This window comes from Puma concolor, chromosome B1 (assembly GCF_028749965.1).
Source record: "Puma concolor isolate L17-30 chromosome B1, mPumCon1.1.hap2, whole genome shotgun sequence".
In the NCBI taxonomy this organism is placed as follows: domain Eukaryota; kingdom Metazoa; phylum Chordata; class Mammalia; order Carnivora; family Felidae; genus Puma; species Puma concolor.
Window position 1 is genome coordinate 63,557,437 of NC_141670.1, and position 23,344 is coordinate 63,580,780.

Below are 23,344 nucleotides of genomic sequence, written 5' to 3' on the forward strand. Positions count from 1 at the left end.
CCCAGTGTCCCTTAATAACCCCCTATATATGGAAGATGGAGAATTTCAAACGCAATATATCTCCTGTGATCATCTAAAGAGTTATGATTACCCCCATTTTTCAGATGAGAAAACACGAAGCTCAGAAAAGTTTAGCAAGTGGTTTGACTTGGCAGACGGCTGCTCCCTGGGGTGTTTAGGCGTCAATCTAGCCCATAGGCCGTGACCTGAGAACGCCCACGTGTTGTACGTGGTGTAATCCAGGTGTGGAACAGACTGGGGCAGAGAGCTTGATGCGCTTACAACTTTTCGGGAGCCCTAGCCTCGTCTCCACCATGTGTCAACGGTAAAATAACTTGTGTACGAGGCAATAATATTCGTGTGTACAGATGGTGTAATAGTATACGAATTTAAACAGGGCCTTCTAAAAATTCGCACAAAGGCACCATTTGGGCTAGGTGAAGGCACTTGCTCTTCAGTAGTTTCTGGAAACAGGATGCCGTTGTTTCTCTCAGGGCTATGCTCAAACTGGTTCTTCTGCCTTAAGTACTCAGCCATCTCTTCCCTTACCCATCACCCATCAACTCAGGCACTATCAGCTCGAGAAGTCCCCTTTTGGTGGATGTCTCTCAATAAGTTCAGTGACTCTCTCGTCTAACTGTCCCATGTCTGACAACCACATTCTCTGTAAAGTATCAGGACAGCGAGGTCAAATCAAATGAAAAGCAAATGGATCTGCGCTTTTGGTGGTCAGAACCCTGTAGGACGCCTGTGCAGGCAGGTGAATGGTGTCCTGGAATGGATGCTGTGGTGCACCACCCAAGTCCCCCTCTTCAGGACTGAAGCAGGCATTTAGCTTCTGAGTGTTGGCAAAGATAGCCGCCTCTCCCCACTGGCACACCCCCTTTCCATGGGACCGGAGTCCAGTGACTGGATGATGCCGCAGTACAAAAGCGCAGCCCCTCATCCTAATTTAGGACTACTTTGCTTGTCCAGCCCAGCTCCAGAGACCCCCCCCCCCCTTATTGGCTGAGGTTACCAGGCTTCCTCAATTAGCAGTGTGCTCTTGGGTAACTTCTCAGTCTTACCTAGTACATCTGTAAAATGAGTTTTGTAACAATACCTACATCTCATTTGCACAAGTATCTGGAGCACAGGAAGTGTTCAGTAAAGTGCTTACTGACCATTTCAGATCATTTCTACCATAGTAGATACATTTTCTAAATCAGAACAGGTGTATGTATTGGAGGGGCCAAATTATTATTTTAAATCTTAGACATTTAGGGCTGAAAGAAAATACAGATATGGCAGCCAACTCAGTTATTTCCCTACAATGAAGAAGTGGGATGTTCAGAGAAGAGCAACGAAGGCGGTAATTTATCGAGGGTCCTCTGTATTTCAAGCTTATTATAACATACATCATTTCTTTCAAATCCCACAATAACCTTGTGACACAGGCACTATTGTTGCCATTTTAGAGAAGACAAAATAACAGTCAGAGGTTAAGTAATGTGTTTAAAGTCACAGCAAGCAGCTGTTGGAGAGGGATATAAATTTAGAGCCACCTTCTGATTCTTATGCCCATGGGTTTTCCAGTACACATCTTTTTCTTCTTTAGAGTCATGAGGCCAGGGTTGGAACCCCAGTCTTGATTCAAAGTGTGATTCCACTCTCCCCTGTAACGTCCTCTTCCAACTGAGGCACTGGCAGCCATACAAGCCAATAGGAGGCAATGTGCTCAAGATCAAACTGAAACAAGAGGCAGGCATAGCACATCAATGTGTATTATGCTACCCTTGTCTCTAATAAAATAAGTCTCATAACTCGGGGTGCCTGGGTGGCTCAGGCGGTTGAGCATTTGGCTCTTGGTTTCAGCTCAGGTCATGATCTTATGGTTCGTGGGATGGGGCTCTGTGCTGACAGTGCAGAGCCTGCTTGGAATTCTCACACCCTCCCACTCTCTCCCACTCTCTCTGCGCCTCCCCCTTCTCTCTCTGTCTCTCTCAAAATAAACAAAAAAAAGTCTTATAACTCATCAGCAGCTAAGATTATGAATACCCAGGACCTCATGCTCTAAGAGATGATAATAAAAACCAGGAATCATATGCCAGAGTCTAAAGGAACTCCTAGCAGTATGCACCCCATCCACCACACCCTTGCCACCAGTGCATTTGGCCAAGAAAGCAGAGATCCACACAAAGCAGGAAGCAGATTTCCTTCCCAATGCAGATGCTCAAATCTAGTCTTGAACTCTGCTCAAACCTGGTGCTGTTTCTCTGGCAGGATTTCTAACATGCCTCCCTGTCTTAAGTTCTGCTCTTTTTTGTACAATAATAGAACATACCAGGAATGGTCTTCTATGCCTTTTTAAAAAGGGGCGGGGGGGGGGGTGTTCCAAACTGGAAAGACAGAGAGGCATGGGGGAACAGGGTACATCCAAAGCCTCTGAAAACAGTTATGAATCCACCCACTGACAAAACATGGCAAACAACTTTATAGTATAGCTATTAAAGCTTCAAAGGAAGTAAAGACAAAGTGGTGTTTGACATCTTAAGTATTTAAGTCTTTGTTACCTTAATAGATTGCATTTTAAGAAAAGCTTACACATTTTTTAGATAAGTCTAATAATGCACAGAGAGTTTCATAGAATATTAGTGTTTGGAAGCGATCGGGAAAGATGACACACATTTTCCTTGATGCCACTGTTGGAAACAGCTAATAGTGCTCTAAGTTCATTAGATCCTCAACATGTTCGTTGACAGTGGATGTGCTTGGAGCCACACTAATGCAGAAATTCACTTTTTCATATGGTAAGCAGAGGCTTTTTCTTCTTCTGATTAAGTTCTTTATATTTCCATTTATAATTGGAAGTTCAAGTGAGTATTAAATATGGTTCTGTTTAAATTTCAGTACTCCGTATTAAACTAAATGGAAATTCTATCACAGGTATAATTCTTTCCTCTTGGTTATCCATTGTTCTGGCTAACGTTCTATGCTAACCTTTTAAATTCCTCTTCTGAGGCACAGACACCATATCCCATCACACTTTCTCCTTCCCATTCCCCTCCCCACTGGTCCTTCCCTTCTTCCCCTTCCCGGCTCCTTCCCTCCCCCTCTGCACCCTGTCAGGGGTCCACAACCTCAGCTGTCCTTCTTGCTCCCCCACTCCCAATCCTTCAATTTTTTTCTTTTTCTTTTTGGTCCATTGCTCTTTGTTCTATTGTTATCTTGTGCTTAGATTAGGGGACAGAGGAATATAAAAACTTTAAATTTCACCAATACTTGGGAGACTTTTCTCTGATGGCTGAGGTAACTCTTTCTTGGATAACAATTTTCAGGGACCTCAGTTAATGATAACAGACTTGCCTTATAGGTTACTTTGGCATCAAATTTAAAATACTGATTTGTGAAGTTACAGAAAATGCAAAGTTTAAAAAAGAACAGAAAAACGAAGTAGGCAACTTTCTTAATATGAAACTAAATAGATACAAATCAAGGACAATGTGAAACAAATAATATACAAACTTTTATTCAAAGATATTCAAGAAAGACATGTTTTGGTCATTTTAAAGTGAGATTAATTGAAGATCTCAGAAAAATTGTATTTGATCAACGCACATGGCTACTCACAGAAAGTTCTCTCTTCTGTTAATAGCAGCTAAATTTATACACACAGAAAAAATTCTTAAGACCATGCAAATTCAGTTGAATTCCATACATTCATTATATTCATCAAAAACCTGCAGTAATATTCATGCCAAAGAGTTACTTTAAGAAAAAAATTAAAAATACACACCAAAACATGACCAAGATTAAACTAAAGAAAATAATAAATAAGCATAATTTATATTTTATTTAAAAAAGTTTGGCATCACACATAGTCAAGTGTGTTACACCATGTTCATTCCTCAGAAGTGGCATTTTAAAGTGTTAAGCATTGTTAAATATCAAAAAATACAACTCTGTTTTACAATGTAGTACTGGCATAATTCAAAGTACTGTGCCAATTATAAATAGTATAATCAAGTTTCAAACATCTTTTCAAACATATTTAAAGGAAAGCATATAGACACACATTATATGCACACAATTTATTATACTCATGTAATCAAAGGTATTTTATAAAAGCAAACAGTTTTATCCCTCACCTAGTTTGTATACTTACATAGATTTTAATACCTGTTCAAAGATTTTCAGTTCCTGTGTATACAGATTTTCAGGAGAAGGAATAAAGATAAAATTTAATTTTACAAGAACACACATTATTTTATCTTCCTTCACAAAATAATCCATAGTCATTCAAGGTTGGTAAAGAACTAGTCTTTAAGAAAGCAACTGTTGTCTAAAGACTACAGAGTAAGTACTGCAGTCCAGGATTCTTATTAAAACTCAGTCAGCTGCTGCTCATTGCAGAAAAAGCCTATGCGGTGCTTCTACCAAAAATAATCTTCAGTGTCTGAGGCCTCTCAGGGCAGCCGATCGTAGCTTCTGCTGAGACGTAAAGTGCAGCCACAAGTGGAGAAGTGCTAGGCTCTGAGTCACTTCAGAAATACTTGGTGAAGCCTGTCTCTCCAGTATAAAGATGCCAACAATGCCCTTCAGGCTCATAGTGGTTTATCAATAACTGTGACCCCTGAGCAAAGACACAAAGAAATAAAACAGAAGTCACAGGCAGCATTCTGTACCTCTCAGAAAGCAGTGGATTCTTTCCTACAAAAACAGCAGGGACTGAACAAATCATGGTGTTTCAAGGTCTCTTTCTTAAACTTTATTTAATACTACTATCATTTTAATCTAAATGACAGCTAAATCTCTGTTCCAGTTATGGACCAGAACCACATCAGACTATTTTAATCCAGAACTAACCTTTTGCTCTTTATAGTTATAATTAAAGGAAAACAATTTTATTCAGGAAATGTCAAAATCCACCTAATACTCAAAGGGACACAAGAGACTTTTGGGGGTGATGGATATTTTCATTATCTTGATTGTGATGATGGGTTCATGGGTATATACACATGTCGAAACTAGTAAAATTCTACATTTTTAATATATGCTGTTTATTTTATGTCCATTATATCTCAATAAAGCTATTTAAAAAATCCACCTAATTTTGAGCTATGTTATTCTGGGATCCTACTATATATAGTTCCTCTATTAGGTGTTTGGATGATACCTAAATAACAGTGATGGTTAGTTAGTATAAACTTCTTTTCTCTCCACTATTGGGTCAATATCAGAATGAATATTAGAATTTAGAGTGATATACATACGTATCTGTCATCAGAATAATATGCAACATACAATTTTAAAGACCCGTCATTATATTTATTATTATTACCAATCTCTTACTAAGAGAATGGGCCAAAAATGGTATTTTATATGACTCAACCACTGTTTTGCTTAAATAAGAAAAATTATGCCACTGTCTTACTGTAGTACTATCACACGGCACCCTGCCAGGGGAGATGTTCTAGTGGTTATATTTCTTGGATAGCTGAGTAATTAAAGACTTGCCACATAGTGAACTCCACTCTATGTAGATTTTAGCCATATTAAATTTTATTGTACTGTTCTACACTGGAAAGGTTTGGGATTTTGAATTCAAATGACTGTAGAATGACAAAAGAATACCAGTGCCTTATTTTAGAATATATACATCCAGTATTAATTATTTTGAGAATAAGAAATATACTTTGAGAAAATTCTTCTGACAACATTCTTACATAAAAATCAAGATGATGTAATCTTTCTCATATTCCAATAGAAGACAATTAGACAATTATTACCTGCGTAACTTCTCCCTGTGCTCATACAAGATGACACAACTGTCCATTTATCAGTCGTTGGGTTATAATATTCTACTGATGCCAAGTTACAGGAACCATCATCCCCTCCAACTACATATAACAGACCATTAACTGCACAAACTCCTTTAAAAAAATTATGAAGAGAAAAAACAATTAATTTTAAAACTTTGGGGAAATATAAATACCCCTATATGTGTTTGGTGAGGTGTTCCAGAGACACTGGTTTCCTTGAAAAGAGGCAAGAAGAGAAGATGGTGAACATGAAAACAATTCCTCTTATATTTGAGAGGTGAACACCACTTCCGAGCTCCTACTCATGCCATTAGGCAGTAGCTGCTTATGCAGGCACTATTTCAGTTAGTCTTAACAACAACTTTACTTTATGGGTCAGAGACGATTTTAATTCTTATTTTGTTAAAGAAAAATTAAAGGTCAAAACGTTAACTTTCCCAAAGTCAGCTTCTTAGGGAACCCCAAAGAAAAAATATATATTGGTAGAAGGTAAAAATGATTTTGAACTCTGAAATGATACTGAATGGTTAGCTATTTTATCTCCTGTAAAAGGAGAGAACAATATTATTTATTTATTACTAGAATAACTCATTTTTTTTGGAAAAATTCAAAATACCTAGAAAAGCATATATAAAAAAAGATCACCTCTAATTCTGTACTACTTAGAATAATGACCAGTGAAATTCTGATCTCTACTCTTGCAGACTCTTTTCTATGCATATATACTGATACTTCTTTTTTTTTTTTAATTTTTTTTTTTATTTTTTCAATGTTTTTTTTTTTTTTTTTTTTTGGGACAGAGAGAGACAGAGCATGAACGGGGGAGGGGCAGAGAGAGAGGGAGACACAGAATCGGAAACAGGCTCCAGGGTCCGAGCCATCAGCCCAGAGCCCGACGCGGGGCTCGAACTCACGGACCGCGAGATCGTGACCTGGCTGAAGTCGGACGCTTAACCGACTGCGCCACCCAGGCGCCCCGATACTTCTTTTTTTAATCTTAAAGTTCCTCATACTACACATGCTACTTTATTACTCACCCACTCCTAAATGATATACCTTGGACACTTCCCTAAGTTAATAAACACAGATCTATGCAATTTATAATGGCTGCGTAGTACTCCATCTATGATAATACCATAATTTGTTTGTCTTTTAGATATTGTTATTTTCAGGTGTTTTTGCTCTTATCATGATGTTGCAATGAACAAGGATTCCTCTTGCATACTTTTTTTGCATACTTGTGCAACTATTTTCGAAATACATATTTTTACAAAGAAAATTGCTGAGTTAAAAAGATAAATACCTTTTTTTAAGATTTTATTTTTAAGTAATCTCTACACTCAGCATGGGGTTCAAGCTTACAAGCCCGAAATCAAGAGTTGCATGCTCTACCGACTGAGCCAGCCAGGCATGCCAAGATGAACACCTTTTAAAAGCTCTTTATTTTAGTGTATATTTTAAAAGCATATTTTTAAGAATTTTAAACAAGGTTCAGAGCTATTAATAAACTGGCACTTGGAGGGCATTAAAACATCCAGAGGATGCTGCCCACACACTGGTCTCTGTAGTTTTGTAGACGGTTTTTCTAACATAATGAACACATGCCTGCAGATTTTTAACATAACAAAATAATGAGTTCAAATCTCTATATAGCATTTAAAAGTGGACAAGCAATAGTATTTTCTGTGCAAATGGAATGGATCTTCTCTACTCAAATTCAATTGTGTTACTATTCTAGTCTCTTGCCAGGGAGCAAACTCATGCCATTTTAATGTAGCTCAAACACTTGAAAAGCAAGAGCAAGATGGTAGTTCTACATACACAAATGACTACCTTATTCTTCTCACTAGCAGAAATGAACTAATTTTGATTTGAAAACAATAAAACACAGGTAGAGAAGAAAGTCACAGTCTATTCCAATCTTTAGGAAAATAATGAAAGCTAAATGCAAATAAATCACCCAGTCCAGCAAGGCACATGAATGTATTACTGTGGCTTTTCTAACTTTGTATACACCAGGGTCAAGCACTTATTCTACTTAATAATTTGTGGGTCTTACCATAGTTCTGGACTGTCTAAAGCAGAGAGGTTTTTAGTACCTCACCAAATACAATTGACTAGATGAGGGGAAATGTCAAGTGGAATTAATTATAAATCCTGTTCTGTTACGGACAGTCCTTGCAGTCCCACGTACTTTGTCTCCCCTCATGATCACACTGAATTAAACAGAAATTTTTTTTTTTAATGTTTATTTTTGAGAGAGAGAGTGTGTGTGTGCCTGTGTGCACGATGGAGGGGCAGAGAGAGGAAGAGGAATACAAAGGATCTGAAGTTGGCTCCACGCTGACAGCAGTAAGCCCTAAGCGGGGCTCGAACTAATGAACAACAAGATCATGACCTGAGCCAAAGTTGGACGCGTAACCAACTGAGCCACCCAGGCGTCCCGAATAGAAATTTCTGTAAAAATAAAGAGAAATTCAGAGGAGCATTTTGGGCAGGATCGAGGGTGCATCTTGCGACATCATCCAGTGGTGTACAGTGAGTTTGAGAATCATGAGGAACTTATTTTGGACTGGAAAATGGCATGAAGATAATGGCATTTTCAAATAGACCAGCATTTCCTGAAACGACAATCTAGCTATCCTGAATCTAGTTTCCATTTCTATTTTCCTTTCATGGATCTTCTTTCTAAGAGGTTAGTTCCCTAATCTTGAAGACCTCAGTTTTCTTAAAATTACTTGTTGCTATTATTGTTTTAGCTTTTCCATTTTTAGAAATCAAGAACTAGTAAATTAGGGTTAGCTTCTTCAAGCTTCAGATTCAGGTAAACAACTAGCTTTTAACCTGGTACCAATATTTACTCAACCAGACTAAATCGAGAACTGTAGTCTCTAGTACATTATGCATGGTATGCAATAAAAAATGTTTGTGGTTAAGAATGAATGAATTCAAGCATCAAATATAGAGGGCTCTTCCTCTCATTTAGTCACCAAAAAGTAGCCACTAAGCTAGGCATACACTATATAAAATTATTACATAAGCTTCTGTCTTTAAAGAACCAACCTATTAGAAAACCCAAATCACTAAAAGAATAAATATACAGCGATACTAGTAAAACTCTTAATACAAATCAATATACATTTCATAACTGTAAGCTAGACAGATACCTGCATTTCTTCTGCACATGTTCATATCTGCAACCTGCCTCCATGTATTGGTGGTGGGATCATACACTTCAACACTTTTTCGTACTAAAGGACCATCATGACCCCCTACAGCATACAGTAAATTGTTTAACACACCAACACCTATAAAACACAAAGAACCAAACTAGAGCAGAGTAAAAGGGACAAGAAATTTAGAACATATTGGGGTTTCTACAAATGACTTGTAAAAGTAAGTCAATATTAAAGCATACAATCTAAGAAATGGAAATGAACAGAATTGACAAATGAGTATCCCAATAAGAACTATTATTCTAAAAGAGGGATGTCAAATAGAATAAAAATAATATGTACGTGAAACACAGAGACGCAAGTCCTTTAACATGATCTCTTGAAATCAACTTTCATGGTGTAAGCAAACCAGTATTAAAGCACAAAATGTGTAAGAAAAGGATATGAAGAGACTTGATTATTGAGTTCAATAAGCACTCAAAACAAAAACTAAAAGGAATGCCAAACAATATAAATAATTAAATGAAACACAGAAGAAGCCTTTAATATAGCACTTACAAATTTTACAGTGATATTTAAGTACACCTACTACCACTACCTGCATAATTCAAAAGACATTTGACAGTGGCATTAAAATCAGTATGTATATTTTCCGATGGTATAAAGAGATGCTAATGAACCATTTCACTTGTTTAACTCTTTTCCATCATTTTCATACTTCAATTGCTAAATGAGTTTCCTACGTACCGGCTCCACTCCGTCTGGTGCTCATTTCCGCTATATAGGTCCACTCATTTGTGGTAGCATTATAGCATTCGACTGTGCTAAGACACTGACGTGACGCTCCATCATACCCCCCTACAGCATAGAGCAAACCTAAACAAGGAATCACAAAGAAAGCCAAATTCATAAAAAGCCATTTTTTCAAGTCATAAAGTATTTTCCTCCACAGTAGCAGTTTCCCTTTTGTTACTCATTTTTATAAATTATGAAGATCTTGCCTAATGGTGACAGTAGAGTTACCAAACTGCATTATGAAGATCTATACGTGATGGTATTAATTTAACATTTTCATCAATAAATCTGACTATAAAACAGAAACATAAAACTCACTACATCTTTGGATAACATTATTTGGTAAGTGAACAACATCCTGGAAAACAGAATATAGTAATCTTAGTAACTTGGGAAAAAACAGTTAAATCAAGAATCTAAATCAAGAATTAGTACCAATATGCAATAGAATATTATTTGGCAAGAAAAAGAAATGAGGTACTAGTAAATGTTATAGCATAGATGAACCTTGAAAATTTTATGCTAAATCAAAGAAGCCAGTCACAAAAGAACACATACTATATGACTTCATTAATATGACATTTCCAAAAATGGGAAATTTATCCAGAGACAGAAAGTAGAGTAGTGGCTGCCGAGGTCTAGGGAGAATGGGGATGACAGTTAAGGGGAGTGGACTGCTTCTTGGGTTAAAAATGTTCTAAAATGAATTGTGGTGATGGATGTACATTGAATTGAACACTTTAAATGGCTGAATTGTTTGGTATGTGAATTATATCACAAGAAAGCTTTTCAAAAAAAAACTCAGTGCAAAGAATTATACCCACAGTAGGGAGGGAGTGAGAACCCACAGATCTGCCCAAGCAAATAAAATAAAAATCACACCAAAAAGTAATACTTATAGCCTACTTAAGCTCTGTTGGTAAACAAAGTAGAATATAAATAAATAACTGTGGCAATACATCCTCTTAAATGTGAAATAGCCTTTCTCTAGAATTAAAATTTTGCACTTATGTCACTTGATTTGTTCCCCAAATAATCGTATTAAGATCAGTTAACAGTTTTATGTAAGGTACAAACATACACACACACAGACAGAGAGAGGGAGAGAGAGAGAGAAAGAGGGAGGGAGAGAAAGGGGCAAAGAGGAGGACAGAGGGAGAGAAGGAGGTGAGGGGGAAACAAGGGCCTTACATAAGTTACTTTATATAGACAAACTAATTTAAAAAAATAAATAAAATTTTACGATGGCTACTCCTTTCCTTTTTTAAATGATCATTTGCTTGCTCATTTAGAAAACTGGTGTTTGGATTACTAGAAGAATCACTGCTAGCAATCCAGAAGCCATATGTGCCTGGAAATGTTCACCTAAAAGAACAGTCAGCACCCACCTCCAACAACACCGACACCCACGCTGCTCCTCCTTGTGTTCATGGGAGCCACGTGAAACCACTCATTAGACTTTATATTATATGCCTCCACAGATGATAAACCTATAATAAAGCACAATGCTCTTCATTTCCTCCTCTAAAAAAAAGTGAGGTAATTTTTCTTTTATATATATTATTAGGGAAAAATACTTTAGGTATGTTAAATTGGGCTAAAATTAAAAGAGGAAAATGGTGGAAGGTAAACATGTCAATTACATAATAAATAGGAATAGCCTCTCTTCCCCAGGGCCCCTAACCATGCTACTCACACTTACTAGCTTTTTAAATGTAGTAAGAGGACTGACAGTGATCCATAAGGAAGAAAATTTATATACTTAGTATTCTTACACTATTTAAAAGAGTTCTTTTAACATTTATTTATTTTGAGAGAGAGAGAGAGAGAACAAGTGCAAGCAGGGGAAGGGGCAGAAAGAGAATTCCAAGCAGACTCCCTGCACTATCAGCACAGATCTCATGAACTGTGAGATCATGACCTGAGCCAAAATTAAGAGTTGGACGCTTAACCACCTCAGCCACCCAGGTGCCCCTAAAAGAATTTTTGATGGGAGTTTTTAAACTTATCTTTATAAATACCCGTTAAAACACTCGATGTCTAATTTTGCCCCAATTTGTTCCCTAAATGTGATTGTTGTGTTAATTCTAATGCAATGTAGAAAAGATGAAAAGGAAGTTACCTGTACTGCCATCAAAGCCTCCCACAGCATATAACAATCCATTTAATACAGCAGCCCCCAAAGTGCTTCTGCGGTCTCGCATGTTAGCAACACTGGTCCACTGATCTTTCACGGGGTCATAGGAATCTACAGTGCGGACTCTTAAGGAGCCATTAAAGCCACCAACAGCAAAAACGAGCCCAGCCATGTAGACCATCCCTGCAAGAGAAATCCAGCAGTTAACGATGAGTATGCAACCATACTCATACCATAGATAGACTACCATACTATCTAAAGGCTGCATTCCAGTAAGTCTATAGCTGTTGTCAGAATATAAGCTACTCTTAGGAGAATGCTGACTGAATAGAATTCTACTCATTAGCAAGAGTATCTAACCAATAAATTTTCCTCCTTTCTAAGATTATTAAGAAATCCAATGGTATGGGCTGACATATTATTCTGACTCTTGACTTTTTCAAATATTTATTTATAGACTTAAATACTGAGCCAAGAAGTTTGCCAACCACTTGTGTACAGCTCCCATGGCTTTCAATTTTGGATCTTCTACTTTATATGTGTATCTTAATTTGCACAATATACTTCTGGTTTATCACAGTGCGATAAATCAGGGGACAGTAAATTACAGCCTGCAGGCTGATTATTTTTTGTAGAACCTATGAGCTGGGAAGGGGTTTTACATTTTTTAAAATTTATGTATTTATTTTGAAAGAAAAAGACACACACAAGAGGGGCAGAGACAGAGAATCCCAAGCAGGTTCTGCACTGTCAGCGTAGAACCTGATGAGGGACTTGAACTCACCAACCATGAGATCATGACCTGAGATGAAACCAAGAGTCGGACACTTAACCGACTGAGCCACCTAGGTGCCCTTACATTTTTTTAATGGTTGAAAAACCACCAAAAGAAAATTTTGTGACACGTAAAAAATTACATGAAATTCAAATTTCTGCATTCATAAGTCTTACACAGCCCCACCCATTCATTAATGTAGTATCTATGACTACTTTCACACGATAGTGGCACATGAGTTGTGACAAAAACCATATAACCCCCAGAGCCTAAAATACTCACTCTCTGGTCCCAAAGAAGTTCGCTGACCCTGGGCTAAAGAGAGGTTAGGGAATCCCTGGATGGAGAAGCCAAATTGCTAGCCTCTGGATCTCAACTACCTTTTCACTTTTCTAAGCTTTCTCCTGTGCTTCTCCTGATCTGAGAAGCCCCTCTCACCATCCGCTGTGCTTTCTTCAAGTTTAAAGTCCTACTGAAAGTTCCACATTCTCTAGGAGACCTTCCTCGAACCACTTGAGCCTGAAGAAATTACCTCTAGCTCCTGAACCCCTAGAGCAAATAATACTCTATACAGCGCATTTGAGGTTAATAAATCTTACTGAACCTGCATTATCATCACTTTAAATTGTTCAAAGTTTTATTTTTAAATTCTGTAGTGTTTATGTCACTGCTCAGATGAAGGCAGGCATTGTGCCTCACAGTTCTCTGAATCCAGCCAGGAGAACAGAAATCACCAGCTCTGTGTTGACCAGCTCAGTGTTTCCTATGATGGTGTCAGGCAAGCATACATCACTACCCCCGACTGTCTTACCCTCTGATGCTTCATCCCCAGCTCCCAAAATATTTAGGGATGTGTAGTCCTTCATATGGCATGAAGACTCCTACTGTTCAAATGAAGCTGCCCATGTTGGCAGCTCCCTGTCAGAGAAAGGAATGACTTCCCAGTCCCTGCTTCAATCAGGAAATGAAAACTCAAGCTAGTTTCTGGTAAATCTTCAGAGTTTGAGGAGAGCTGTAGGCAGTGGACAATTTAAGTAGGCAGGGGACTAACAGATGCTAGAGAGTAACCCCTGGATTCCTGAGTGCCCTCAGTAGCAGAAAATGTGGTAGATCTCCTGGGAGGGTGGGGGGAGAGGCAGTGAGCAGTGAACACTGCAGGCAATATATTTCACCGTGAAAATGCCCTATATCCCAATTCATAAGGAGCACTGGGGAACGTTCACTGTGGAAATTTGGTCCATTTCAATGTTTTCTTTTCTCTACAAACAAAACAAAAATCTATCATTTCTTGGAGACAGTATAATATGCTTACCAAGTGGTAGGGTATAAATGACTCAATATATGAGTCCAAACACTCTGGGGTAGAGGTGGGTGAACTAAAAGAATTGATACTTGGGGCACCTGGGTGGCTCAGTTGGTTAAGTGTCTGACTTTGGCTCAGGTTGTGATCTTGGAATTCATGAGTTAGAGCCCCACGTCAGGCTCTGCACTGACTGCAGAGCCTGCTTGGGATTTTCTCTCTCTCTCTCTCTCTCTCTCTCTCTCTCTCTCTCTCCCTCCCTCCCTCCCTCCCTCCCTTCCTCCATCCCTCCCTCCCTCTGTCTCCCACTTGTGCACTCGCTTGCGTGCTCTCTCTCAAAATAAATAAACTTAAAAAATAAATAAAAGAACTGATATTCTTCACAGTTATAGGGAAGCAAAGCACCCAGATGTTTGAGTAATTTGGCCATAATTCCACAGTTAAAGGGCATCAACTCTAATCTAAAGTGGTAGAGAAGCACACTGTACCTTCATGGGGACACAATGAAAGTAAAATTTACTCATGAACAGTAAACTTTGGAATGGACCCAGGCTAATGACTTATGGTACAATAAAAAGGAAACTGAATCAGGAATCAGATATGAAGTAAGAAACCAGTTATAAGTATCACAGAAGACTCCAACAGTAACAATAAAGATAAAATACCTATGAATAAACTTGCCAAGAAACATGTAGAAGCATATGAAGAAAATGTTAAAAATCTACTAAAGAGGGGCACTTGGGTGGCTCAGTTAAGTGTCTGACTTCGGCTCAAGTCATGATCTCACGCTTTATGAGCTCGAGCACTGCGTCAGGCTCTGTGCTGACAGCTCAGAGCCTGGAGCCTGCTTCGATTTCTATGTCTCCCTCTCCCTCTGCCCCTCCCCCACTCATGCTGTTTCTCTCTCTCAAAAATAAATAAAAACATTGAAAAATTTTAATAAATAAAAAAATTAAAATCTGAAGAAAGAAGACAGGAGTCCCATCACCAGTCCCATCACATATTAAATTATAAACCACAGTAATTATAACAACAACTGCTCTGTTTTGATGCATAAATTGGCAAGACAAATCAACGGAACACGATACTTAGAATAAAACCAAGTAAATGTAGAAATTTAGTATATGATAAGGGCAGCACTTCAAATGAGTAGAAACAGCTAGGTTAGCCATTAGAAGTCTTTGAACAACCGGATACCATTAAAAAAACAAACTCTACATCTTACTTCTTATATCAAAATAAAGTCTAGATGTTTTTGATATGAATATAAAAAACAAAACTTTGAAAGTACTAGAAAAATTCGTATTTTAGAATATAATTTTGTTTTAGGGAAGAAACCTAACAGGTACCACCTTAACCAAGTGATTGAAGTTACTATCACCAGAAATACTCCATCTAATCATGAGAAAACATCACACCCAAAACTGAGAGACATTCTTCAGAATACCTGACCAAGTACTCTTCCAAAGAATCAAGGGCATGAAAAATATGAAAAGACTATGGAACTATTACAGAGGACTATCACAGAGGTCAGAGGAGACTAAGAAAATATGACAATTAAATACAATGTGGGATCCTGAAACAGAATAAGGACATTAATGAAAAAACTCATAAAATACGAAGTCTTGTAGTTTAGGTAACAGTAATATACCAACACTAATTTCTTAGTTTTGATAATTGTATCACAGTTGTGTAAGATAATAATATTAAGGAATAAATATATCAGAGCTCTTTGTAGCATCTTTGTAACTCTTCTGTAAGTGTAAAATTATTTCAACACAGAAGTAAATAATTTTTTTAACTTAAAAAAAATAAAAAACATGTGTATGTACATACACACACAGTTTTACAGTAAGGATTTTCTACACAAGAAATAAATCCTTAAGTCCAAAGGCAAAACTCTGATGTACAGGACTTCATAAAAAAGCAAAAATTTGGGGAGCTTGGGTGGCTCAATCAATTGAGCGTCTAACTCCTGATTTCTGCTCAGGTCATGATCTCACAATTCGTGGGATTGAGTCCCACTTGGGCTCTGCGCTGACAACATGAAGCCTGTTTGGGATTCTTGCTCTCCCTCTCTCTCTGCCATCCCCCTGCTTGTTCACACGCACACACACTCTCTCTCAAAATAAATAAACAAAAAAAATGGCAAAAATTTTACATGGCAAAAATAACACAGGTAAAATCAACAAAGATTAACACAAATATTCACACATGTGACAGACAAAAATGATACTTTCCTTACCATATATCTGTCAAATCAATAAAATAATATAATAAGAAATGGCAAAAATCATAAACTGACAATTCAGAAAGATGTTTAACTTTCCTCATAATAAAAGAAGTATAAAGTAAGATAACATTTTTCACCTACCAGACTAGCAAAACTCTAAACATTTAATCACAAGATGTTGTTACGAATGTAGGGAAATTGACACCTTCATATTTTACTATTAGTAGTAATAATTGGTAGTTCCTCTTAGGATACCCTTTGAATCAGTCATTACAGTTCTAGAGTTTTACACCCCACTAAAATATACTGGCACGTGTACATAATAATGTATATATAAGGAATTCATTCTGGCATTGTTTATAATGTAAATTTAAAAACAATTTTTAATGTTCAATTAAAAATTCGCAAAAATTACACTAGATCCAGACCGCCCCCCCCCCCCCAAAATACTAAACAGCTCTTAAAGAATGAAGTAACTCTATGCTGACAGGTAACAATCACCAAGAAATACTGTTCAAGTACTGCCTTCCATTTTGCTATGGAAGCTATGAATTATGGATCCAAATTTGAGTCCCAGGAAGAATCCTTAGAGTTTACAACTGCCCATTCTGACTGCAGTTTTGGCTAAATAAGGTCTATTTCAACAAATGTTTATAAAGTGCATGCTTGGAAGTAGGCAACTTACTGTGGATTATGGCTAAGTCAGGAGTCTCTTAGAACTAAGGGTCCCACTCTAAAAAATTATTTTTCAGCACTTCAGCAAAGGTAACTAGGAAAATATCGACCAAATTGCTAAGCTATGCTGCTTTATATTAGAGAATCAGAAAGGTATGTAAAGATGAAGACTGAGTGGCTGTTCCCAATAATGTCTTGGGACATTAAAGACACGTCTATTTTGGGGCACCTGATTGACTCAGTTGGCTAAGCCTCCAACTCTTGATTTCGGGTCAGGTCATGATCTCATAGTTCGTGGGTTTGAGCCCCACATCAGGCTCTGTGCTGACAGCATGGAGCCTGCTTGGGATTCTCTCTCTATTCTAATTAATAAAACAGGACCTCAGAGAGAAGCTCCCAATGACACAGCAGTAGAGAAATGACCATAATGCATCATGCTTACCTGCCCTACATCGCCTGGAAGGCAATTCTGCTACTTGGTGCCATCGCTCTTCTTTAAAGTCATAGCATTCCACACTTCGGATAGCCTTTGGTGCTTGGCCCCCAACTACCACCATCAGCTGGAGGGCAGAAATGTAAGCATTTGAATAAACAACTATTGCATTTTGGGGGGATTTAAAATGTCTTACAAAGACATTGATGTGGAGAGTGTTAGGATGAAGATGGTGGGGTGAGCTGGGGAAAAACAACCACCTAATCAACACTTAATAAACATCAACAAAGGGGGCACATGTTAGAACTACAATTCTATTATCTGGCACATTTAGTCAAAAATAAGGATTTCAGAAACTAAAATAAGTTTCTGATCCTTCAAGCAAAAGCAGAATTAAAGCCAAAAAACAGCAGGCAGTCAGCACTGGCAAGGCTGCAGTACGTCATAGGGCTTGCTATAAACTAAACCCTGGCTTTGTAACGACCAGGGATTAGATCTCCACAATCCAGGAGTACAGATAGAAGTGAAATTTATGTTAGTGGGTAGGTGAGATGAAAAGGATGGTAAGGTATTAAAAGAAACATGGAAGAAGGTGGGGGGAAAAAAACCTATTGAAAAAGGGGGAATAATTGAATTGGGAGTTCACAAGAGAGCACACATTCCTGTATCTCAAATAGAGATGCCACACAAATAATGGAGATGCTAGAAATCATAATGAATGAATGTACAATAACCTAGTGCTGAGAATAAACAAGGTCTACAAATTTTTTCATTTCAACTCAATCCAACAACTATTTACTAAGTGCCTGTCATCTATCTACACTTGTCCAGAACTAAGCTAGGTGTTATACACATAAGAAATATAAGACATAGTCTCTACCTCCCAAGAGCTTATAGATCTCACTAAGGAGACAAGACCCATGAAGTAATTCAAGAACAATATACATTTATTTATGACCAAAAAGGTATACGATTAGTATAGACATTAGTCACTAATGCTGATCAGAAAATGGAATGTTGCCATAATTTAATGAAAGCTTCCTGGAGGGAGTGGAACCTTGAGAGACAGATGGAATTTTGCAGTCACTGTGTTTGTCTTTTACTGAGTACAAAGGGGCACTTTTTGGCAACAATGGAAACACAGCTGTCAAATCAGAAGAACATAAAAGTCAATGATGTCACATATGGAAAACTTTAAAGAATGGCAAGGACCTTAGGGGAAAGTTGAAATGATGATAGGAGAAAATAGATGTTCAAAGGAAATAAAAAAAATCAAAACAAACAGAAAGTGGAATGATTCATACATACAAAGAGGGGAGGTTTGCAACCTTAACTATGACCTACCTGTACTTAGAACTACAGAAAGACAGGTGCACAGAAAACAGGATTCCTTAGAGTAAATCCCAAGTTTCCAAAAAGAATTCTATTTTATTAACCGGAAGAGTTTAAGGAATTTTAAAGGTTTTAAAAAGAAGACTGAGCATAGACCAATTACACGATTTTCTTCAGATGTGTCATTTTTCTAATGTTGATGTAAATAAATAAAAGGAAGAATTAACAAAGAAAATCCACAATATTCTCTCCACATATTATGGAAGAGGAAAGAACAGGGAAGAAGGCAAGGTTGTAAAATCATAGAGGTAGAACAGACAGAAAGATCAACACCATATCCAGGTGTTTATATAAGATCGATCAGAATTTAAACTTCTAAACACTGTCTGGCAGTTAGGCAATAGTTAAGAGGCTTAGTTAACATCTCTGATAAAGATCAATCTAAAAAAATCTCCACACCTGAAAAACATAATCCAGTGAAGAAATGGGCAGAAGACATGAATGGACACTTCTCTAAAAAAGACATTCAGATGGCCAACAGACACATGAAAAGATGCTCAACGTCGCTCCTCATCAGGGAAATACAAATCAAAACCACACTCAGATACCACCTCACACAGGTCAGAGTGGCTAAAATGAACAAATCAGGAGACCATAGATGCTGGCGAGGATGTGGGGAAACGGGAACCCTCTTACACTGTTGATAGGAATGCAAACTGGTGCAGCCGCTCTGGAAAACAGTGTGGAGGTTCCTCAAAAAATTAAAAATAGATCTACCCTATGACCCAGCAATAGCACTGCCAGGAATTGACCCAAGGGATACAGGAGTGCTGATGCATAGGGGCACTTGTACCCCAATGTTTATAGCAGCACTTTCAACAATAGCCAAATTATGGAAAGAGCCTAAATGTCCATCAACTGACAAATGGGTAAAGAAGATGTGGTTTATATATACAATGGAATACTACTTGGCAAGGAGAAAGAACGAAATCTGCCCATTTGTAGCAAAGGGGATGGAACTGGAGAGTATTATGCTAAGTGAAATAAGTCAAGCAGAGAAAGACAGATACCATATGTTTTCACTCATATGTGGATCCTGAGAAACTTAACAGAAGACCAGAGGGGAGGGAAAGGGAGTAAAAAAAAAAGTTACAGAGAGGAAAGGAGGCAAACCATAAGAGACTCTTAAATACTGAGAACTGAGGGTTGATGGGGGTGGGGGAGAGGGGAAAGTGGGTGATGGGCATTGAGAAGAGCACCTGTTGGGATGAGCACTGGGTGTTGTATGGAAACCAATTTGACAATAAATTATACCTACTATCTATCTATCTATAGATAGATAGATATAGATATATATAGGAAATAAATCAAGCACATGTTGTTAATGTTCTAGAACAAGATTAAGTCTAAGTATAGTTATATATTTTGAAAACATTGTACTTCTCTATGCTTTGCTTACTTATTAAGGTGTTTGACATGTTCAAAAAAATTAACCAGGCTAATTTTTTAAGTCTATTCTAAATCATTTAAGGGGATTCCATTATTTTTATATTAAGAGTTGAAATATTTAAGGAAGATTAACTTATGAAGTTTATTGGCAATTATTTAATAAATCAAACATTTAAGAAAATGTAAAAAAAAGAATAAAAATTTATTATTATTATTATTTACAAACCTCTAGCTATTCTACCACTGTTCAATAGAAATGTGACATATATAATGTGCATATCATTGTAAATTTTCTAGCAGCCACATTAAAAAGCATTAAAAGAAAAAAAAAATCTCCAAAGGGAATATTTTTTTAAAAAACCTTAAGAAACAATATGGGTTTATTAGATTTCATGATTCCTAAACTTTGAATCTCATGTTTTCCATGCAGTAGTTCACTTTTGCATATCAAAATAAGAATGGAAGAGAAAATGTACTACTGAGTACAGAGAATGCTAGTGTTATCTGTTCTGTACTCACCCACGTAAAATGGGGTGAGGATTTGGGACTCCAGGAATCAGAGAGAACAGGGACAAAGAATGTATAATGGGAACACAAGAGAGCAAGGATATTTGTATGACCATCAAGAGACTGCACTAATAACCACTATGCTACTAACCATCAAAAGAGGTGCTCATGACTCTAACACTCCAGTTATTTGTAAAAGACATTTGATATCATTTGAGAAACACCAAACTAATTATGCTACTGCAAAGAAATAGAAAACTGGGAACACTTTTGGTATGGAAAAATTAAATGTGACATATTTAAGGAAGGCAAGGGGTAGGGAGTTAAAAAAATTCAAGTGACCATCCTAAAATGTAGATCGGTTAAAACTTCATTTTTTTTCTTCACCTATTAAGTATTAGTTAGAAATTGCCTCCTGAAAACTCCAGTTTCATAATTTTCCAGTTGGAAATCTCAACACATATGCTGGGTAAAATACAGAAAAATAGATACACAGAACTAATGATAGCATTTGTTAAAAAAAACAGATTCCAAAGTGAAAAAGAAGCCACAAAGTATAGTAGCAAACACACATAGTTTGTCACTATGATGTCCAAAGGCAAGAGCACCTTACAAAATCCCAATACTGTTTACTGGAGATGCAAAACTAATGTCTGAGATATAAAAAGAATCATTCATGCAAATTTGTATGTATATATCAGAGCCTAATATAAAAATTACTAAGTCACTGTCATGGTAGACATATTGCCAAAACATTACAAAAGTTTCCTTAGAACCACTACCGCATTTTGTCTGATTTTACTTATCATTACTATGAAATATGTAGGCATGAGAAATCAATCTTTGCTTCATTCTTACCTACTCAGAATTAATCTTGAATATAACCACTTGAAAACGCTGAAAGAGCATCCAACATAAGCACTTTTTCAAAAATATATGTAGATAAGTAAATTTTGAGAAGGGATCATGCAAATGCAAGGTCAAAGCAACAGTGGCGTTCACTACCATTTGCCATGTCTGCTGCCCCTCCTCCCTAGCCACCTGAGAAAGCACAATGAAACAGAACCTTCATGGACAGTATACCAACCACAAAAAAAAAAAAAAAAAAGCTAAAGAATTGAGGAATCCAAAAGTATAATAGATTGGAAGGGCCATTCCAAAGCCATAGCCAGAAAAGCCCAGAAACAATATAAACTGAACAGATAATCACAACTCTACAAAAGAGAAAATAAAATACCTGGTAAGATTTTACCAAGAACTCTTTAGAAAGTTTCCAAAAGTGACATGTTTATTTCAGAAATCAGAAGAGAGTTAGTTTTCACTCTAAAGGTCTTTGCAGGATAAAGATAGCAATGCTAAAGATGCCAGAAGAGGGGATATACAAATATGAAATGTTTAAAAAAGTATTAAAGATAAAACAAACCAGAAGGAAGCTGACAAAACTAGCATAAAATAGTAATTTAAATGGGCTAAGACTATGAACGCTTATTATAATTTTTAAGAACAAAAACTGACACCAAATAATATGGACAAATATGAAGTGATGAAGATTTATAAAGATGGCTATTTATAAAAGCAGGTAAAAGGGTATTTGGAAAATGTAAACATTTATAAAATCAGCAGACCCGGATGGCATGCATACTAAGATGTTAAGGGAACTAGCTAATGTACTTACTGAGCCACTTACAATTATTTTTGAAAAATCTTGGAGAACTGAGGAGAGATCAGAAAATTTAAAAACGGCAAATACCAATTCTCAAAACAGGGTAGGAAGTGAATGCCTTGTAAATACCTTCTAAGTGATAATAGTTCTGAGTAAAAATTTAGAATATTTTGAGAAAAGCATCCAAACTCTAGGAGACGACAAAATGATGAGTAACACACAGAGGGATGTTAAAAAAAAAAAAAAAATCATGCCAAATTTGAGTCTATTTGATCCTGAATCTCACTGGACATTACAGGCCAAATTACTTATTTTTGGCTGAGATAAATTATCTCTGTTTAGATAATAAACATAATCATATGGACTGAAATTTTCTGCAAATGGACTATGTCAGTGAGTGGGTATTTCTAGCAAGGTATCACCAGGGAGAGTGCTGAGAGGTTCATTCTAGATTAAAATGTTTACTAATGATCTAGAAAAAGGAGTAAATAGCATACTGGCAAAATACACAGTTGGTTCTAAATTGAGAACTGATGTTAACACTGGGCAGAACAGAAAAACAGTACTGATAAAGATGTGAAGCAATTAAAAATGTAGATTCCAAAAATAAAACTTGAAAAAAACACTAAAAAACATTAAGTGAAAGAATTTAAAAGACATAATTTAATGGCAAGGATAGAGTGGTAACTAAAGATGATATAAAAAAAAAAAACAATGGGTAACAGATTCTTATTTCTTAATCGATCATTGCCCCAAATGCATACAAGAGCTAAAAAATACATAAATAAAAGCATTACATTATGGATCATTCTGATTAGACCCTACACAAAATGACACATAAAGTGCTGGTCTTCCAGTACTGTGAAGATGAAAAATGAGTACAAGAAATTGCAAACAGAGACAGAAATGAGGGTTTTTTCTGAAAGGAAAATTAAATCAGTGAAACATACATGGCTTCAACTAAAAAGATAAAGGTAGAATATGAACCTTGACACAAGGGAAATATGAACACTGGAGATCTGGGAGGACATATGGTGAACCTTGCACTGATGGCTACATAGCAAGTGT

The 23,344-nt window shown here is 36.9% G+C and overlaps 1 protein-coding gene across 6 annotated transcripts in view; it reads right to left on the reverse strand.

Annotated features, from left to right (window-relative positions):
* Window positions 1-3,492: 3,492 nt before the first annotated feature.
* The window catches only part of KLHL2 (kelch like family member 2), a 117,594-nt gene continuing 97,742 nt past the window's right edge, over window positions 3,493-23,344 (reverse strand). For 3 of the 6 annotated variants that reach the window (XM_086703928.1, XM_086703925.1, XM_086703923.1), the window contains 7 exons: window positions 17,335-17,452; window positions 11,895-12,092; window positions 11,161-11,262; window positions 9,725-9,853; window positions 8,969-9,109; window positions 5,769-5,912; window positions 3,493-4,612 (listed from right to left, as the gene is read on the reverse strand). In XM_086703928.1, the coding sequence (XP_086560054.1) occupies window positions 4,584-4,612; window positions 5,769-5,912; window positions 8,969-9,109; window positions 9,725-9,853; window positions 11,161-11,262; window positions 11,895-12,092; window positions 17,335-17,452 (861 nt within the window). In that variant the 3' untranslated portion in view covers window positions 3,493-4,583. The remainder of the gene's footprint in view (window positions 4,613-5,768; window positions 5,913-8,968; window positions 9,110-9,724; window positions 9,854-11,160; window positions 11,263-11,894; window positions 12,093-17,334; window positions 17,453-23,344) is intronic. The other 3 variants (XM_086703927.1, XM_086703924.1, XM_086703926.1) reach the window with 3 other exon arrangements.